The following is a 19,648-nucleotide window of genomic DNA, read 5'->3' as shown; positions in this document are numbered from 1 at the left end:
TCTATCTTTATAAACCCCCCCCCCCCCCCGTCTTTATTTCCAGCCCATCCTGGTCCCTATCCCCAGCAAATAGCGTGGATCCTCTGCACATGTACATGGATGCCACCTGCATGATAAGTGCTACAGCTCGCATGTAGTGACGCCGTGCTTGTGTATTTGGAGCAGCTGCGAATCTTGTGTGCTGTCTGGAAGAGGCAAGGTCAGGAGGTTGTGGCTGGGTCACACTCTGTGGGAGCAGAGAAGCCTCTACAGTCATGACAGCAAAGAGGCCGAGGAGGAAACGGGGACTGCGAGCGGAAGTCAGAACCATGCTTTTTTTATTTAGCGTCCCACAGAATTTAATTCATTGACTCACCGCAGCCAAAATTATTACATCCGAGATAATTGTTCTGTAGAGCAATATACAAATCACTTGCACACACACAAGTACGCACGCACACATGAAATGTGTTGTGAATGAGAGTGGCTCTTTATTACATTATCCTCATGTAGGCTAAGCTGCTCTGGGGGCTTTGAAGGTCTTGACTTAAAATCAGAGAATACTGATATGAAGGAAGGAGGCGTTGTGTTGTTGAAAGGAAAGAGTGAAAGGAAAGAAAGGATTCGGAAAAACAAGCTGAAGGAAGGAATAAAAGGGATACACACATCTGGATTTCCTCAACACAATATTTGTGCAGCATCTGGAACAATTCCCTGGAATTTTAAGGGTCCCCTCCTTTCATTTCAATTATGTTTTCTCCTTCTTTTCTCACCCCCCCCCACCCCCTCCGCCCATGTTTTCTGCTTCTTCAAAGTCTTGCACCTTGATCCAACAGGCACGTAAATATTCACGTTGAAATGCATGTTGAGCCGATGCAGACTTTTGTGGCTCAAATTGGACCCATGTGACCAACTCTTCTTGGTGCAGGGCCCAGCTAATTAAGTGGCACCGAGCTGTGAATTTAGACCTTTTCCAGACCTGGGCCAAGCACAAGACCTCATAAAAAATGGAGGAGGGGAGTTGTAGAATTCCCCACCTTCCACAGACAGTAAACTTTAAACCATTGCATGAAAAATAAAGTCTGTGTGTAACTCTACACACACTTGAAATGAGAAACATTTGATGTTTTGCTCATCCTAAACAATATACACAACATTCAGGTAAAAAGGGATTTTTTTCAGTACCACGTAAAGACAACATTATTGTCAAAACAAACCTTTTTTTCATGAGCACTGGGAAGTTTGACAGAAAGTACAGTGACACATCCCTCACCCCCTTCGCAGTTCACTATTTTTTTTTTTAAACGTGGAACCTTTCGCTGAAATAAAAAACACCTATTTCTGTATTTTTGTTCTCTTTCTCGACTGCCTTTGCCATAACATAGCCTTGGCTCATCGAAAAAAAAACATTCGCTGGTCTCAAGGAAGTGTTGTTGAAGTGATTCATGTGACTAAGAGACTGCGATCTTTGTATGTCGGCAGTAGCTAAGAGCCTGGACTGACAGTAGAAGTTACGGCGAGTCTTTGCCGCATTTCTGGTGCAGTTTTTCAAAATCAAATCACCTGTCAGCCATTTACCTGTACCATTTAAATATATATTGTGTGGTTTTCAAAGACCTTGACATTTTCAGGCACAACAGCAAACTTGCCATATTATTAACAACCATCCACAATGACATTGTTGGTATTCTATTTTCATTTGAAAACATTCACTCGTTTATTTTCGATTATTCAGGGCCCTGGGTGAGCCGGCGCCTTTCCCAGCTCTGGGTCAGACACCTTGCCAGTCCATTTCAGGGTACAGAGCAACCATTCAGACACACATTCACACCAATGGACATTATAGAAAATTGAAGTGGAGTGGTGAAGGAAACCAGAGGAAGCACGCACCATGCAAAGTCCACACATTAAAGTCAGAGCTGAGACTCAACCTGGACCCTGTGTGAAAGCACGTGCGCCACATGTTCAAATAGCTCTTGTGAAAATGGCCCCTTGCCTTTGTGGATCGGGCATAACTGCGTCATGAAAAAAAAAAAAAAAAAGTTTGTATATGAAGGGTCTGGGACTGGCCTTTAGCGTGTTACCTCCTAAGAGGGACAAAAAGGCCGTTGGGCAAAATCATCACTTGATTTGGCTGAAGTGATATCGCTACCGAGGAGAGGCACATAGAAGCTCCAGTCTATCCTCAGCAATGAGATCACAGGAGCACTTGGCTCTTCACTCGCCGCGTGCTCATTAGTGATGAAGATTTCGACAAGCTCTGAGCACCTCCCGTCTTACCTGGGTGAAGCCTCACAGGAACTCCCGATGTTGCTGATGGGCAAGCGGCTTGAACTGAAAGCGAAAGCAGGAGAGCGCTGAGGTACATGCTAATGTTGCAAGTTTGCTGATCAAAAGGAGGTGGCTCCCCTTGAAAGACTGAGTGTCCACTGGTTGGTAGATAGCAATGATTAGATTCAGAGAGTTAGAGAAAGAATTCGAAATGCATATTGAGTTCAGGGATTTGCGGTATATGCTGGAGGTCACGGTACAAACGAAAAGGTGAAAAACATTTACCGTATTTTCTGGATTATAAATCGCATTTTGGGGGGGGGGATTTATTTGATAAAATCCAACACCAAGAACAGACATGTCATCTTGAAAGGCAATTTAAAATAAAAATAAAATAGAGAACAACAGGCTGAATAAGTGTACGATATGTTAACGTTACATGACAGGTAAACAACAAATGGCGAACTCACCTGGTATGTTCATTAAACATATTAAGAGTTATTTAAATAACTAGAGCATAAAGAACATGCTAAGGAGTTTACCAACGTTTCAGTGTCACTCCAAATCACGAAATCCAATGACATTTTCATTCTCTGTGTCACTTTTAAACAACTCCGCCAACTCCAGAGGGAGAAGATGCGGCGCTTCTTCTATGTCGCTTATGTCAGATTTATCAACACAGGCCGAGAGCGCCCGCTTAATGTGAAAATAACGTGAAATGATATCATAATGTGTGAATAATTTCACACATAAACCGTTCCAGAGTATAAATTGTGCCCCCACCCAAACTATGAAAAAAACTGTGATTTATAATCCGGAAAATACGGTAATGCTATCCCCATTCCATTATTACACCGTCTTTGCACATTTTCAACAATTTAAACATGTTTAATGTATTTCGAAAATAATTTCTTAATTTGTTGACATTGTCTATCATACACAGTGTCGATCCAAACTAAGCATTTTATGTTTGTATCCAGTTGTAGTGTCCTTATGTTATAAGTGCACAGTGAGTTTCCAAAAGAAAATTAACAATGAAGTATGTTGGTTGCTAAGCTACGTTACTGCATCATACTACCTTTGCTGTTGTTCAAGTCCACAAATGCGGCCTCTGCACCAATGTGCAATATTTTCTCTGTGCCTTCAGTTTATTGTGTGTGCCTCTCTCTGAAGCAAAGTGACCTCACTCTTGCTCATCCACTTGACCAGCTGTGTGTCTCGCTTGATCCAAATCAGGTTTGTTGTTTTGGACCTTATATTTTGAGCGGTGCACCATTGTTGAGCTCTAAACTGATCTGACAGTTTGTCTCTCTTGGTCAGTAATTGTTATTTGAGTTAAGAGTTTTGAGCCCTCAAGGCAGCTTTCATATTTTTAGAGCTGCCCTATTCTACAATGGCTCAGTGCCTCTTGCAGCATTTGCAGGTAAATGCGCGGTGATGTCATCGGTGACATTTCAATGGAAGAAGTCTACACAATACGACCTCAAAAAGAGACTCACCTCTTGACTTGAACTCCGCCACGGCGAAATGATAGCATTGAAGTTGTTGGGCAGAAATTTTGCTTCGGTGCAGATGCACATGGATGCACATTGTGTCCGATAATTGACCTTTAATTTTGCTCAGTTTACTGGCAGTATCTACTGCTGTCTGGATTTGATATTATTCAGGCTGCTTACTGTGATATTTGGAAATGAAAATACTAAATATGATTGTTAAATGCACACCAGGGGATGAATAAAATATCCATCCATCCATCCATCCATCCATCCAAATCTAATCTAATGTAACCTGTTGGTGTGAACAGTTTGTGTGAGTCAGTGGTTTTACATCACATTGATTGGCCTGAACCTGGTGGGCCACTCCACCTGTTGTTCCCTTATTGAGCATTTGGGACTGAAATATTTTTGTTCGGTTCTCCGATTTCTCAGTCACCTGCTCACACACACGTTCACACCCAAACATGCTCCGCAAATGGACTGCTGTGGATGTCACTGACTGCGCTGTGGAGATTGAGTGGCCATCGTTTTAGCTGACTTGATCGACTTCTCATTAACTCATTCAATCCCAGCCATTTTCACTGGAGCAACCCCCTCAATCCCAGCGTTTTACTGGATTTTGACTGATCTTGCAAGGCCCACAGAATATTTGGTTCTAATGCTATATAAACGTGGAGCCTACCAAAATAAAGTTTGGACTCTCTTCTTTCAGCAGAAAAAAAATCTTTTTCCATTCTTCAGCAATTGGCATTACAAAATGGCTAAGTTTCATGAAAATTTTGTGTATATATAAATAAATATTTATAAATATTTATATTTATATATACACGCCCACCCTTCACTGATTGGCCGACTTCTTCACCGCATGCCTGTCCTCATTCACTTCCTCCTTTTCTCTATATAAACAGCGTGTCGGCTCTCTGTCAGGTTTTGGTACTCAGCGCATACACAAGACGCTCTGCATTATAAGGCGTGCTGTTCACTTTGGAGAAAATTTTAGACTTTTAATGGCGCCTTATAGGTGTGAAAATACGGTAACTTAATAAAGCCGTAAACATGTGTTCGCCCCCTGGTGGTTGGCAGACTACCGACGGAGAAAGTTCAGCAGAGCCCAGGACACGATCAGGTTAATCTCAACATCACAATTGTCATATTTAAAATCCGATCAATTGCGCAGCCCTAATCGCATATTTCCTAAAACTGAGGACGTTAAGAATTTAATGAATGGTCGTAGATATGAGTGCACACTTTGGCTGTCGGTGTATGAGCCCCTGTTTCTATTTTTTCTCTTTTAACATTTTACCGTCCTCCGGCATCATGAAGGATAATGGACAATATATGTTCCAGTTGTTATAGCTTGCCATTAAGAGGCTGTCTCACGCTGCAACTGTGTTCACTCCTGTTCTGATCATTTTCATGCTATCTAAGGCTTTTGCTTTGTTCCTCGTCTGAGAGGGAATGGCTCACTCTGGTCTTTAATACCCTGGGTTTTTTTTTTTGTGTTTTTTTTTTGTGCTCACTAAAAAGCCTTGCTTCCCACCAGAATACAGTCAAGCATCACACCAGGTATGCCGAGCCTCATCCCCCGTGGAAGAGAAATAATTTATAAAATGAAATCTACATTTGTTGTGTAAATGACCACATGCTGTAGGATATTTAATCCTGCCTGCAGTCGATCCCAGTCATGTGACTTGACCTAGTTTTGTTTGCCTCCCTCTGCCTGTCTCTCCTCTTGTTCTCTTTCATTGTCTTCCTGGCCCTTTCACTTTTTTGAAAGTGTCTCTATGAGTTCCTTTCCTCCCCTGTTCTCCATATCCCTTCTCTTCTTCTTTTTTTTTTTTTACCTCGATGTCCACCCTTGTTTTGGCTAATGTTGGCATTGGACGTCACAGATTCAAAATGTGTGAAATGTGTTTCTCCTTGGTGCTTTACTGTGACTCATTATACCCCTGGGTTCAATACCGGGCTCAAAAATCATAAATCTTTCATGTGAAGGGAGTGCCTCTCAAAGAATGATTGCCATGTGACAGTACACAATGACTTTTACTGACGTCAGTCATGTCATCATACTCAAGTTATTATTTTAGTTTATTTTGTTAATGAAAGCCCGTGACAGAACCGTTCTGTTTTTGAAACATCAGCTCAACACATCAGGCTCGACTTTTTTCACTGAGTAGCGCTATAAAGAAGTAGTCCACATACTGTGTCTTCAGTCTGAAACAAAATTTCATGACTTGAGTGTTTCGCCTTTCCCTTGAGCTGCCCATTGTTTAACCTATCGTAAAAAACTTGTTGCTGTCAAGTGTGTGCCTCATTCCCTTGCTGGTCAAGCCTTTAGCATATCTCAGCTAGCCGTATGCATTTTTTTTTTAAATCAGAACAGATAAATAATAATGTACTACACAGATGCATTCTCGGCTAGATTTTACTGCAAGAGCAGCTGTGAAGAACTTTGCCAAGCAGGTTACTTGGCAGAGTCGTCAGTGAGATGACGTCCTGACCCCTTGGAATGTGTGGCATGTATTCATTGCTGAAGAGCACACATACAGGAGTTTTGAATCATAGTGGAACCGAAAGAAAACCTTCACTGTATTCCTTCTCGAGTGAGAAGACTGCATTCCACATACCGGTAATGTCGTGTTCTTTCTGATTACAGCTCCCCAGTGTGTTTTTTTTCAGATTGTTGGATTTTTTTTTTTCCCCCTTTTGCAGGCCGTTTTTATTCTAGATTAATCATATAAACTAGGCAGCCAAGTTGGAGCCAAGATGCTGGGTATTTATTTAACTGTGACATGAAAATACCTTTGTGTCTATTCATTGAGTTTGAAAGATTTGACGTCCGTGACAAGATGATTCCAATATTTTTCTTCATTGGAGTCAAGTCCCTAATGGAGCTTCACACATTGGAAACCACTGTGTCAGCGGCACATTCATAGTTAATGTGTCCACAATAAAGGCAGTTTTAGCCACAGAGGTCATTTTACTCTTACTCAATTTTTGTGTATTTAATTGTCTTTGCTTTCAGCGCACGTTGATGCAGAACAGGTGCAGTGCCAGATGTTTTTGTTTCATGGTTTAAATTATGTACCGCTTCTATCACGTTAGATTCTTCCTCCTGTGATGTGTGTGTCACTTGTTTCGCCGTCTTACTTTCTGCAGATGCATCTTGTTTTTGAACGCAGACAGGCCGGATTTTCGTATTTCTCAAATCATTTCCGAAGTACAAGTAACGTCTCGGCGTTTGTGTGGCAAAAAGAACGCTTCCAGATCAACGAACACAAACATTTGACAACTTTGTTTTTTTTTTTTTGCAATCACTACTTGATTTGAGAACGTTAACCAAGATCGGCAGAATGACTCAACCATGTTGTTGGTCTTGAATTAGGCATGCGTTGCACTTGGTTGGTGAATCTGGGTTAGATTTTCTGAGTGAAGAATGAAGAACGTGGGTGGAGGCACAGGTTCTTCCTCGCGTTCAGTCCTTGGCTTTCTGTTTATGTTTACATTTTGGATGTGTTATTTTGAGATGCACTGTGCGAAAGTAGCAATGGGGGGGGTGGGGTTTATGAACTGGCAGAATATGTTCTCCCGTCGAGATGCTGACATGGGTGTGCGGAGTCAATTCAGCCGGCTAACAGGAAGCGTGCTCCTGCACTTTGTGGTGGGAGTGAGGCAGATGAGTGGGGCACAGGTCACAAAAGCAACTCCACGCATCGCTTTCTGCCTTGGAGCACCTCTTACACTGACGCGTTCCATTTCACTCTGCATGTATCTCAGTCATCACGGTGAAGTCGAGCTTTATTTCAACGTTTCTTGCTGGAGGTAATTCTCTTTGATCACTCCGTAACGTCAGCTACGATCAAGGAAAATGAAAGGCGAAACTAATTGCGATGCATGTTTAAAGGGAAAAATAGGACTTTTGATGCAGGTTTGGATCCCTTTGAATCCAGGGTGATTATGAGAAAATATTTGAGAAATATCCAATGGGCATCCGTGAGACGAGGAATCAGCAAGATAGTGTTGGCGCTGCTACTCCGGTTGTGACGTTTCACAGTTGAAAAAGGGTCAGTGGTTGCCAAGGCTTCATCATGTGAAAAGCTGCTGTCTGGAAAAGAGAAGTGGGCCCTTGATTTTTATGTTCTTGTGTGTCCGTTCCTCGAGTCAAAGCAGCCTCTTTGTGCCCATGCGGCTTTTTTTGGGAGTCCAATCGCACAAATTTGATTAGAGTCGTTCGCCTGAGCGCCGCTGGGCCCGCAGTGTGGCCCCTTGTTCTCCTATTTGCCCCCGAGAAAGTTTTTGGCGTGCAGAAGCAGACTTTGAACTGACCCATTTTGTTTCTTCCCCTCTAACCTCATTTGCCGCACTCTTTGGCTTTCTCTTCTTCTTTTTTTTCTAACTTCTGGCCCCCTTCTCCACTCTGTCTGTCATTGTTACGTTTGCCTATTGCCTGAATGTCACAGCAAAATAATCAGCAGCCGCCAATTCATGCACTCCGCTGCTGGGCTCCTGTTGCTTTAAATGAATAGCTTTCGCATTGAGGATGTGTTATGGATGAAGAAAACCCGAGTCACCATCTGGTTCGGTGCAAAACAGTCTGGTGAAGCGTGAAGTATTGTGAGGTGAACCTGATGAATAGTTATGATGATATTTGATTCCCCTCAAAGTAGTTTTGTCAGCGCTGAAGGTAAAGCATTAAAACTGCATCGCATAAGTAATGTTGAGGAGAAGGAATGAGGCCTTCGCCGGTGTGTATGTTGCATTTGTTTTATGCTGCAGCTAATGAGTCTCTGCAGTTCAGGTTTTTTTATTGCCAGATCGGACCACAACAGCAATTGAGTTTGGGACATTAGGAGAAAATCTGAAGAGAAATAAAGGTTGGCTCTTTTGGTAAAGGGTGTGTTCCTCGAAGTGATTTGGTTTGTTTTGTCTTAACGTGACAATAGTGTCTTCAAACCAAGGTCTGGGCATTTGCTTTTCTTTATTATGTCTACCTTCTCTCTTTGAAAGAGGCCCTCGGGTTTCCTAATTCAACCAAGGCCAAACGGTTTAGGGCCTGCGGAGCGCGATGATTTTTTTTTTTTTTTCAAAAAATAAATTAACTTGTTGACAACAAAGTAACATTTCATTATTTTAAAGTAATAAAAACAATCATTCACAGCAACTGAAATGGCTTGAACAAATCACTTTTGTTCAACAATTACTTCGAGTGGTGGCCCGGTAGTCGTGTTGTTAGCACGTTGACTTCACAGTGCAGAGGTACCGGGTTCAATTCCAGCTCCAGCCTCCCTGTGTGGAGTTTGCATGTTCCCCCAAGGCCTGCGTGGGTTTTCTCCGGGTCCTCCGGTTTCCTCCCACGTTCCAAAAACATGCATGGCAGGCTGATTGAACATTCCATCTTGTCCCTAGATGTGAGTGTGAGTGCGAATGGTTACTCGTTTCTGTGTGCCCTGCGATGGGCTGGCAACCGGTTCAGGGTGTCCCCCGCCTACTGCCCGAAGACGGCTGAGATAGGCTCCAGCACCCTCCGCGACCCTCGTGAGGATGAAGTGGTTTGGAAAATGAATGAATGAATTACTTAGAGTGAAAGAAAACTGTTGTTGCATGCCGTTGGGTTGCCAAAAGTCAGGATGCATTACAACTCTCGGACTGATATTGAGGAAAAAAAATTGGTCCGATACCAACAAAACTGGACAGAAAACAAAAGCTGCTCTCATATACACCAACATTGGTGACATAAATTGTTAAATATTTTCATCTAAATCTGCATCAATATTGTTGCCATCCAGGCAGTTCTTTGTTTTTTGGAGCACAAGTAGTAGTGAGTTGACCTAAGGTGAAGGGTTTGCTTGGGTCCTACATCTGCTTTCGCCTACACAAACCGACACCAATGCTCTGTCCACACATCGTCTGTTATTTTTACGTAACGTTGACCAATTTGAAGTGGTGAAAATATATGTCTGAGAAGTGTTGCAAAAACTTCGTCTATTTCCTCGTTCTGTCCAAGCTATGTGGCGTAACTGTCACCTGTATTTAACGGCGGGGCTTGTTGATAGTCCAGTTTCGAAAAAATTCAGCCCCCGCTGTAAATGACTGTATCCTGGTAGAGCACTTGTGATCGTGAATAGGCAGAATATTTTCAATGCAAATGAGAAAAGATTGGAGAGAGATTTAGAAATGAGTTTCAAGGGATTGATTCTTCAGTGGCCAACCGGTACCCGTAATGCATTATAGCGTTCTTAAGTATAAATTACTTGGACGTAAACACTTGTAAATTAACTTTCTTCACATACACAAAAATGCAACACTTTACTTGCTTTACATTTCTTCACTAGAGTACCATAAAAGGACCACATGTTTTAACAATATCGCAAGAATCAAATCTACAACAGAATTTTCAACAGTCTGTAAACAGTCGCTGCAAGGCCGCAAATAACATTTAAAACATATTTTATTACGATTTTCTTTCCTGACCTTGTCAGGATGACATCAAAATAAAACGTACCCGGTTGGATGAGTGTGGGAGAACTCTCGAGTGTCCTGGACTGTTGTACAGGACAGACAAAAGGAAGGACAAACTTGTTCTTTCACAGGTTGTCTTGTCACAAAGACGCTTTCAGGCTTGCCTGTGTTCAATGACATTCATGTTGAAAACTGTGGCAATTGATGACTGCTCTGCTGGCGTGTCCTTCGGAGCCCGACTGGGATAGCTTACCCTGAAGTCCTACATGGTAAAGGCTTTTTATTGCATCTCAGAGATATATGAAGGGCCCGGTGAACTTTGACCTTGGGCTTGAACCCCTTGGCAGAACAGGACAGGAAGACACATCGAGCTACAATACCTTAAACTCTCATAAATGACTCAGTGTACAGTATTTCATTTAAAGAAAAAAAAAAGGGGAAGTGTGGTAACATCTCAAAGCACTTTCACTCATGTGTTGGTGACAAATTAATATTGACTCGTCATACTATTTTTTTTCCATGTAAAAGTTTTTATTTTTTGTTTTTTAGTTTTTTTTACCATTTCTGTTAGAATGTCATCAAGCCATTACATGAATGACATTCCTCTCACTTCATTTAATTGTTTCTCTAATGAGTGAAAGCCCTGTGTTGATTCCAACAATAAGAATAATGCAGATACTCGAGCTTGTCCCCAAAAGCGGCTTTAATGCTAACAGAATCTTCTCTGCTTCGGAGTGAAATTCAACCCCCTCAAAAAAACAAAACAAAACAAAACAAAACAAAACAAAAAAGAAATCTCTGTAATTAAGGCCCCCGCTGATGTGAGCAAACATAGCGTATAATGATCGGGTGCGATAGAGTGCTTTTAATGATGGGACGTGTTTGTGCCAACCATACCGACGATGACAGCTATGTGATCTATGAACATTTACTCACCTGTTACGGTGATAGCACTGATGACAGAGCTGTGATTTAGAGAAGATTTAATGCAGAGTACTTTACCAGCTAAACCCGGCATGACACCAGGTGCTAAACATGCACATACATGTTGAAGACAGTGCAACTCTTTTAACATTTACCTCAAGGCTTGGTAAGTAAGGCCCTGTACACTCAGAGAAAGGGATGATACCAGCAGCACAAGGTTTTTTTTTTTTAAACATGATAGAAAGAGTTGAATGAGAATGTATAGAGAGACAGATACAACGCCAGTCAGTGGCACCACATTCCCTTCGGACGTTTGCTCTCGTTGATCCACCCTGTTGTCATTTCCAGTCAATATTAATTCAAACTTTAAACACACACCCTTCCACATTACGGATATGCACACACACACACACACACACACACACACACACACACACACACACACACACGCAAACCTTCCAAGCACTAAGTGCCAGAATCTCAGGGAACTAATTAAATACCCCTTTGCCTGTTTTAAAATGTCGCTCTTCGGACTCATCTGGATTGACATATTTTTCACAGAGAAAATAAAAGGGCTCTACTGGTGGTCACACCGCCACATTAGCAACACTAGTCTACTTGTGGATTATCATATTTGGGCGGGAATGTCAAGTTTCTCAAAAGAGGTGCATGCAAGTTTGGATTTAGGTATACCCATGCGATATATGAGCCACTCAGTCAATAAATGCATTTTTTTTTTTACCAGTTTGCCGACAGAAACTGAAATTTGCAAAAGGTCTTGATATTTTACGAAATGTTATATTATCTTGTGATCCTTACATACAGCAGGCTATGCAAGATTGCTAAAAGTGTTTGCTCCCCTGTCTTGATTGGCGTATGAACGTATTGCCATTATATTCTTAATCCACGGCCTTTAATATGATGTCAGCCTCCCCCTTTTTGCAGCTCCAATAGGTTCGACTCATGCGGGAAGATTTCGGACAAGGTTTAGGAGTGTCTTTATGGGATTTTTTTGACCAATCTTCCAGGAGCACATTTGTGGTGTGACACACTGATGTAGGATGAGATTACTTGGGTGTCAGTCTCCGCTCTAATTGATGTCCCGTCGGGCTGAGGTCAGCAGATTATGCAGGCCAGTCCAGTCCATCCACAACAAATTCCCTCATCCATGTCTTCATGGACCTTTCTTTGTGCTCTGGCTGCACAGTCATGTTGCAACAGGTAGGGGGACATCCCAAATGTTAGTGGCATGGAATTTGTCCAAAACATTCGCCTTTTGGCTGCACTGAAACTCTGATTGCCGCAGCAAAACCAAGAGATTGTGCACTTGGGAACGCTTGTCTCAATGACTGAAATAAAACCCAGTGTCTTGTTCTGAGCCGATGCCAGCTGATTTTGGGCCTCGACTGGTTGCCAGTCAGGCACGTACAGAGAGACTCACGCCGCCATTCATACCCGTGGACAATTGAGAGACTTCCAGTGTGTTAACCTACCATGCGTACCTTTGGAAAATCCCAAGAGGAAAACTCTGACATTTTAAACACAGAACCTCAGTCTGTGTTGATGACGGGTCACACACTGGCCGGCGCACTGTCCTGCTGGTTGTCATTTCTTAATTTTGCTCAATTGGTTGCTGATGAGCGTCTCCTCGCGATTGATGCTTATTTTGAATTTCGCAATCATCTGATCATTTTTTTCTGTTGTCACAGGGTTCCTGAAGCCCCAGTGCTCGTTAGCTCCTCCGATGCAGCGAGGCCGCCCAAACGATGCCTGTTCCTGTTTCAGTGGCATGTGTTCCCTCCATCAGCGTCGACTGTCCTCCGGTAAAGTTGTCTATCCCCGCAAAGCTGTTCTGCCTGTGGGCTTGTTCCCTCTTGGATAAAATAGATGGAAATTGCCCTCAGTGAATTAACATAAAATGCCCGCAGTGAATTAACCGATAAGGAATTCAATGAGTCGGGTTGTTGTATTAAAAAAATATATATTAATATTGAATTGGCTTTATAGTGCACAGTAACATTGTAGAATATACTTGTTAACATCCAAATCATCATTTTATCAAAGATACAGTCATTTCTAAAATGTTCATGAAAGCCTGAGTACCGCCAAGAGAACTAAAACAAATCTGATCATTTTACATTTGTCGTGTTCTGCAATCAAATCTTATTCGAGCCCGATCAAAGCACGAAGATATGATCTGCAGTTCTCAAATGTATAATCAGTTGTCATTTGCGTCATAATAAGACAATGAAGTCAACTTGTAAATATGTGTTCTAAACTCGAGTGGAAACGTGTTCCGTGTTTGTATTCCTCACACAACTGCCTTCAAGATTTACCTTGGGGCCTTTTTGGAGACAGCACTGTGCTTGGTTGCTATGATTTATGGTGTGTTTACATGCGGACTGACTGGGTAACAGAGGTGCTCAGAGAATGCTCTCGTCCTGATCTCTGCATTTTTTTTTTCCATGTCTCATATTTCCAGTAGATGAAAAATGAAATACGGAACATTCATAATCCATTGAATCTAATCCTTGAAGCATTGAGACATGTCTCCGTTCTGTTTCGAACATGAAATCAGTTAGATTCAGTAAAGTGGTTGAAGAGATTTAAATAAGGCCCGAGCTACATTTGCATGACGGCTTTTTGGACACTGAAAAACAAGCTTTTTGTTGCTGTTGTTGTTGCTGTTGTTGTTGTTGTTGTTGTTGTTGTTGTTGTTGTTGTTGCGCCACAAAATGAGTTCATGTTGGCCAGCCGTGACACATTACCAACATAATTCAAATCCTCAACCCAATTTATGGACCACATTCTTAAAATCAAAATCTATGATGTGCTGTGTTCACATCGGGTCATATTTGGTTCCGTTCCAACAAACGTCACTGCGATTGCTCTCCTTGCTCAGTGCGAAAGCGGGCGCACGCCAAACAAGCAGACCAAGGCCGCTCGAAGAGTTGGCTTTCGGCCCACTGAAGTGAGCTCAAATGTTGCACACCGCAAGAACCAAGACAAAGGCATGGAAAATCCTACTGGACCCCCCACATCCTGCCCACCACCTTTTCCAGCTACTCCCCTCAGGCAAGCGCTACCGATCCATGCGCACCAAAGCCAGCAGACATTCAAACAGCTCCTTCCCTCAAGCCATTAACTCCCTGAACAATAACCCAGTGGCTCTTTGTAATTTTGCACCCCCTGTGGAACGGCATTACTGCAATAATCATTGTAGCTCCAGCTCTGTACTTACTTGAACCATTGTCACTGAGCTTTATTCTACAGCACCAGACACTTTAAAGCTTTCAAGTACTTCTTTACAATTGCACACTTAAACTTGCTCTACAAATACTGCGACTGGTCACTTTAAAACGGTGCAATGACACCTCAGCTAAGGAGCCATCGAAGAGTCTTCCGCCCCGCAGACAGCGTTTCTCGTTTGCAACAAAAATTGCTTTTTGACATGACTTTATACAAGCCTTTTCCAAAGCAACTTTGGTCCAACAGTAAAAATGCAAATGTGAACTCTGAGCGAACCAGACCAAATTCACTCACCATATATTTCTTTTTTTTTTTTTTTTTTTTACTTTGATCTGGACCAGACGACTGAATTACAAGTCTTAACACAGCCTAAAAAGAAATATTTGATATTGTAAAATGTCCCACCACCTCTCTTGAGCTGCTTGCTCCTGGACGAGTTTGAGCATGATCGGTGAGGTGTTCACCTCTTACACCAAGCCTTTGCCTTTGTCTTTGTTTTTGGTTGAACAGCCCGCAGTAAAATTTGCCATGTTTCCTGCACAACTGGGAGCATGTGGTTGTATAGCACATTCACAAAAGTCAAACCCTGTTTATGTCGTGGCCATTTAAGGCCCATCGTAGTTGAGGATCCGGGTCATAGAGTAGATTTTGCCTGCCATAGACTCCAAAGCCTAATTTAGATGTGGAACGCGTTTGGTTGCACCATTTGTTAACATGAAGTAGAAGTTTTACAAGGTGATATTAAGCATGTTTTTTGGTTTGCTGAGATGCTCACTTGAGAAACGGCGAACGCTTGTCAAGAAACTGAGGTAACTGAAGCAGAGCAACGGGGGGCAGACAAACCCCTTCTGAAGTCCAAGCTTCATCGACCCTGTAATAATCATGGGTCTAATTATGGAAAGTGTTTCTATAAATCCTCGTTTGAGTGATTGTCCTCCAATCTCAGCATTTCAGTGGCCCGATTTCAACCACAATGACAAGCTGCTGTGAGAGGCGTGTAGCGGTGACCTAGCAGGAGTTTTCTGGGAAGGATTGCGAGCCTCGCCCCAGGAGCCAGATTCAGCAGCGATATGCTGAACTCCAGGCCGCACACTGATGTGGCTAAGCTCTGGTTTCAGGGGTTTTACGTTATTTTGGCCTTTAAAAAAAAATTTTTCGGAAAGCAAGCCTGAGAAACAAGACGGTTTGATATTTTGCTTTGCATAGGATCATTAAGGGGGAAAAAAAACCTGGATTTTTTTTTTTTGGGGGGGAAGAAAAATGAATCACTTTCCCTCTAGAACTGTGTTGAATGAGGTGAGCGAGAGGGATCACGCCAAAGAAACGACAATAAAAATAGGGCTTCTTGAAAGTGCACACAATGCAGGCCTTGTACTGTGATTTGGTCTGTCCTCATCGAGCTGAGTGGAGGAATGGAAAAGATTATCCGCAGGAATGTCTGGGGTGCCCTCAAACAGAGCGGGCCGCATGACTGGCCAATAGGAAAGAGGCCTGCAGAGCGGCAGGCTAATTTTTTCCTGATGAACTCAGCCGCCTGCTCCACAATGCAGTCTGATTGCCAGGGCTGAATTCACATATGGTCCCTGTTTGGAGGGTCCAACTGACAGAATCAATTCTGCCTGGAAAGGAAAGGGGGTGGGATGTTGGGTGTACATGATTATTACTGGCTCCCCTTTCCTTTTTTTTTTTTGCTTTCATTAGCCTTGAATGTGGACCGTCCACGGAAATGCTCCAGCATACTTTGACTGTCCCACTGTTTCTCACTCCTTCATTACCCGCTCATTCTGCTTTCTTTTCATTCCTCTTTGTTTTGTTTGAATAAGTAACAATTACGCACAACACTGCAGTGCATTCATGTTTACAGCAGACGTTTCCAGACACGGCTTGGTCTCAAATCCTCCCAATTAATTTGGATCTCCCATCTATCGGGTAGCGGGCCAAAATAAACATGAAAGCGACACATAGCCAGTGTTGTATAAGCAACCTTTGTACATTCATGCTCATTTATTTTTCTGCAATCTGCACTTCAGCATCAGTGCAATGGTCATGTCCACGTGAAGGTCTTCTATGAGTAGGCAACATGTGTTTGTAGACCTTGTGGTTACACAGCAGGGTTTGAGAGCGGAGCTTGGGGAAGGAGGGTGGGCGTCAAAGAAAGGCTCCGGGGAAGGATTGCGTGAAGTTAAAGTGGCTCCCATCTCCTCATATTTCCCATTGCGGGGTCCTACAGAGGTGAGGAGGGTCACTGAGAGGGGCCTCGTTAGCCTCAGCGTGCTCCATGCACCCTGCGCTCTAATTGGCTGGTCAGAGTCAATGCTCCCTGGTCACTTCCTGCTAGGTCAGAAGCCAGAGGGGGCCAGAGAATGCCTGGCTGCAGATTACGGGCTCAAGCCCCAATCATCGGCATCCACTGCAAGCCGTTCTCATACAAAACCTCTAACTATCATAAGTATTCTTTTTAATGAGCGGGAGTTCACTTCAGACCAGTGGACTGAGGTTTGTCATCCCTGGCGCCACAGCCGCCTAACGGTTCTGTTTTGATGAACTGTGTATAGATTATATTCACATGACTCATCAGACATTGACAAACGTTGTGGTTTCAGCTGCTCTTCCATTTCGGTTTACATTGCTGCTTTCACATAAACGAGCGGAAACAATATTTCGATGTATATTAGACACCAGTATAAAGCTCACAACAATAATGCACCTGAGTAGTACTTTTAAAACTATAGCAGCTTGTAATGAATTATTTTCAATTTTAATTCAGAGCAAGCGGTGTAATGTTTGAGCCAGTGCTCATTCAGGCCTTGTCAGCTTTCCATGTTGTTAATCAGTTGTTGAGTAAAATATTGATGGACAAGTCAAATGTTCATTAGTCTTGCCTTATTAAAGTAGAATTTAAAAAAATGACAGCACAGTCATCTAACAAGTCACATAACTTTCCGGTCGGGGCTCCTTCCAATTTGGAATGACAAGAGTCTTCTAAATATTCGTCAGCCTTGTCTGCCAGTGAGGTTTCCCCCTGTCACATGGGTCCTGGTGGCCATGGCTGACTCGGTCGTAACAGCTTGGGTGCATCTGCAGAGGCCAAGGTCTCCGCGCTCGCACAGAGTGATGGCAGTCGTCCACGTTGGGTCACTAGAAATCATACCGACTAAGCCTTTGATAACTCCCTGAGCCTATAATCCCCCTTGCAGCACCATCACAGTGAAATGCTATCTCATTGTTGCAGCTCAGATCCAGAGCAGGTCGAGGGCAGTAGACAGCTATGGACGCTGGGGATGGACGGGAAACTATCCTCTCTATCTGCTATCATGCAGTTATAGGCATGCTATCTGCTTAAATTATACAATTTACAATTTCTGAACGTCTGAAATTGTCAGCGGCACTTTTTTAAGATTTTAAATTAAATTTTGGGGCATATCATAAGGTCAAATCAAGGCTATTGCATAAATTAATGCCAAATTAATTACATTTTATTTGGTATTATTTTGCGCCTGTCGGCATCATTTCAGCCCCAAATGGTGATTGTTGGTGTGTCACATTTGTATTTCTTTATATAAAGCTCACGTGTAATATATTCTCTCAGAGGCAATTTATGCAAATGAGGTGAGGTTCTTGAAACATATTCCTGCTCAACTCGAAGTTGAACCTGACCCCTTTAGAGAGTTTTACAGTGAAGTGTGTGACGCTTACGTCTGGAAAGGGGGGAAAGAAACTGCATTTTTTATTCACATGAATTAGAAATGAAGAAGCCAGTTCTTATTCTTCAAGCCCCACGTCGCCTAACACAGAACAATATGTTAATCACTGCAAAGTGTGTTATGCCCCTGAAATCTATGAGCTAATTAGGTGAAAATGTTGCAGATGTCTGGATGATTTCACTGTCGCTGACAGTTGATGGACCAATTACAGTCACATGCTGTGGTTCTAGTCTTGCATCCACCACCGTTTAAACTTGAAGGCGAGTAAGTGCCATGTTTATATCCGTGAGGCTGACTAAGTGTTGAAGGGCAGTGGCCTCTTCTAACCGCAGATAAACACTGGAGCATTTGTGTATGAAAAAAAAGAGCATCGGCCTATCACTGTTGGAAAAGAGCAGTTAGGTGGGTTTCACCGCACTTAACTCTGCACACTGGATTAAAAAAAAAAAAAGACTGTACACTCCTGTCAAGTCCAAAGCATGATGTCGCCACCACCACGCTTCACTTTTGGTGTGGCGTTATTATTTACTTATTTATTTGAGGATGGAGCAGGGGATGATGATCAGTGTCACGTTTTGTGCCAAACATCCATCCATCTAATCCTCAAGAGCGTCGCGGGCGTGCCGGAGCCCGTCCCAGCTGTCTTCGGGCAGTAGTCGGGGGACACCCTGAACCGGTTGCCAGCCCGAGTTTAGCTGGTTGTTGATCGTGGATTCACGTAGATGGCATTCATTCAGCTGGCAATGAATCAGTTCGTACGCATGATTGCCTACGACAGTGAACAGGACAAGCACCAGTGAAATTGATGGATGGGCGGAGTAGAGTTGTCTTTCAAGTGCTCGGCAGCCTAGAGAGCTTCCATCAAGCCGCTAACTCTTGCCGCACTCAATATCGTCCGCCACCCCTGTCTCCATCAATGTGGACCTGTTAGGTAGAAGGGGGGACAGATCACCTGACCTGATGCATCTCCCAGAGGAGGAGAAGCCAGGGACAGTCGAAGATGTAGGAGGGACAGAACGCGAGGCGAGTGGGGGTGGGGACGGGACTCTGTCTATATTTTGACACTGAGGTGATTTGACGTGCTTGGCATTAGAGCTGGCTTGGCAGCAGGGGCAGGGTGATGAAGCACAACAGCGTGGTTGATTGGAATGTCACCGAAGATGCTCTCAACAGGAAGTCAGAAACGTAGAACCTGCACCTCTGCACCCACAAAAGGACAAAACAAGGAATGCGCGGCGCCCAAGGTTGGGCAGTGTGATTTTAAGTGTGTGTGCGATATTGTGGCCAAGAGTTCTGGGTGACAGAGTCCCAACCTCCCAGTGTCACATGCCCCTGCTCCACAGCAACAGTCCAACCCGAGTGTGTTCATGCAGGTCAGCACGCACCGTAGAAATGAGAGAAGTGTTTGCATCCTTCATTTTGTTTCCCCACAGAGAGCTGCTAGTGAAGGCGCACAGTGGAGTGGTGGGAACGTAATGGAAATATCTTGTTTTTAACTCTGCAGAGGAGATTCGGGCTGTGGAGCGGACTCGGGTTAACACGACGGATATGCATGAGGCGTCAACA

The 19,648-nt window shown here is 43.2% G+C and overlaps 1 protein-coding gene across 2 annotated transcripts in view; it reads left to right on the top strand.

The window, feature by feature from the left end:
* Positions 1-19,648, top strand: part of rxraa (retinoid X receptor, alpha a) — an 87,370-nt gene that overhangs the window by 12,918 nt on the left and 54,804 nt on the right. For both annotated transcript variants that reach the window (XM_019893884.1, XM_019893892.1), the window contains one exon: positions 12,839-12,952. In XM_019893884.1, the coding sequence (XP_019749443.1) occupies positions 12,839-12,952 (114 nt within the window). The remainder of the gene's footprint in view (positions 1-12,838; positions 12,953-19,648) is intronic.

Source organism: Hippocampus comes, unplaced genomic scaffold, assembly GCF_001891065.2.
Source record: "Hippocampus comes isolate QL1 unplaced genomic scaffold, H_comes_QL1_v1.1 scaffold123, whole genome shotgun sequence".
In the NCBI taxonomy this organism is placed as follows: domain Eukaryota; kingdom Metazoa; phylum Chordata; class Actinopteri; order Syngnathiformes; family Syngnathidae; genus Hippocampus; species Hippocampus comes.
The sequence above is the reverse complement of the archived record's forward strand: the minus strand, read 5'-3'. Positions and strand labels throughout refer to the sequence as shown.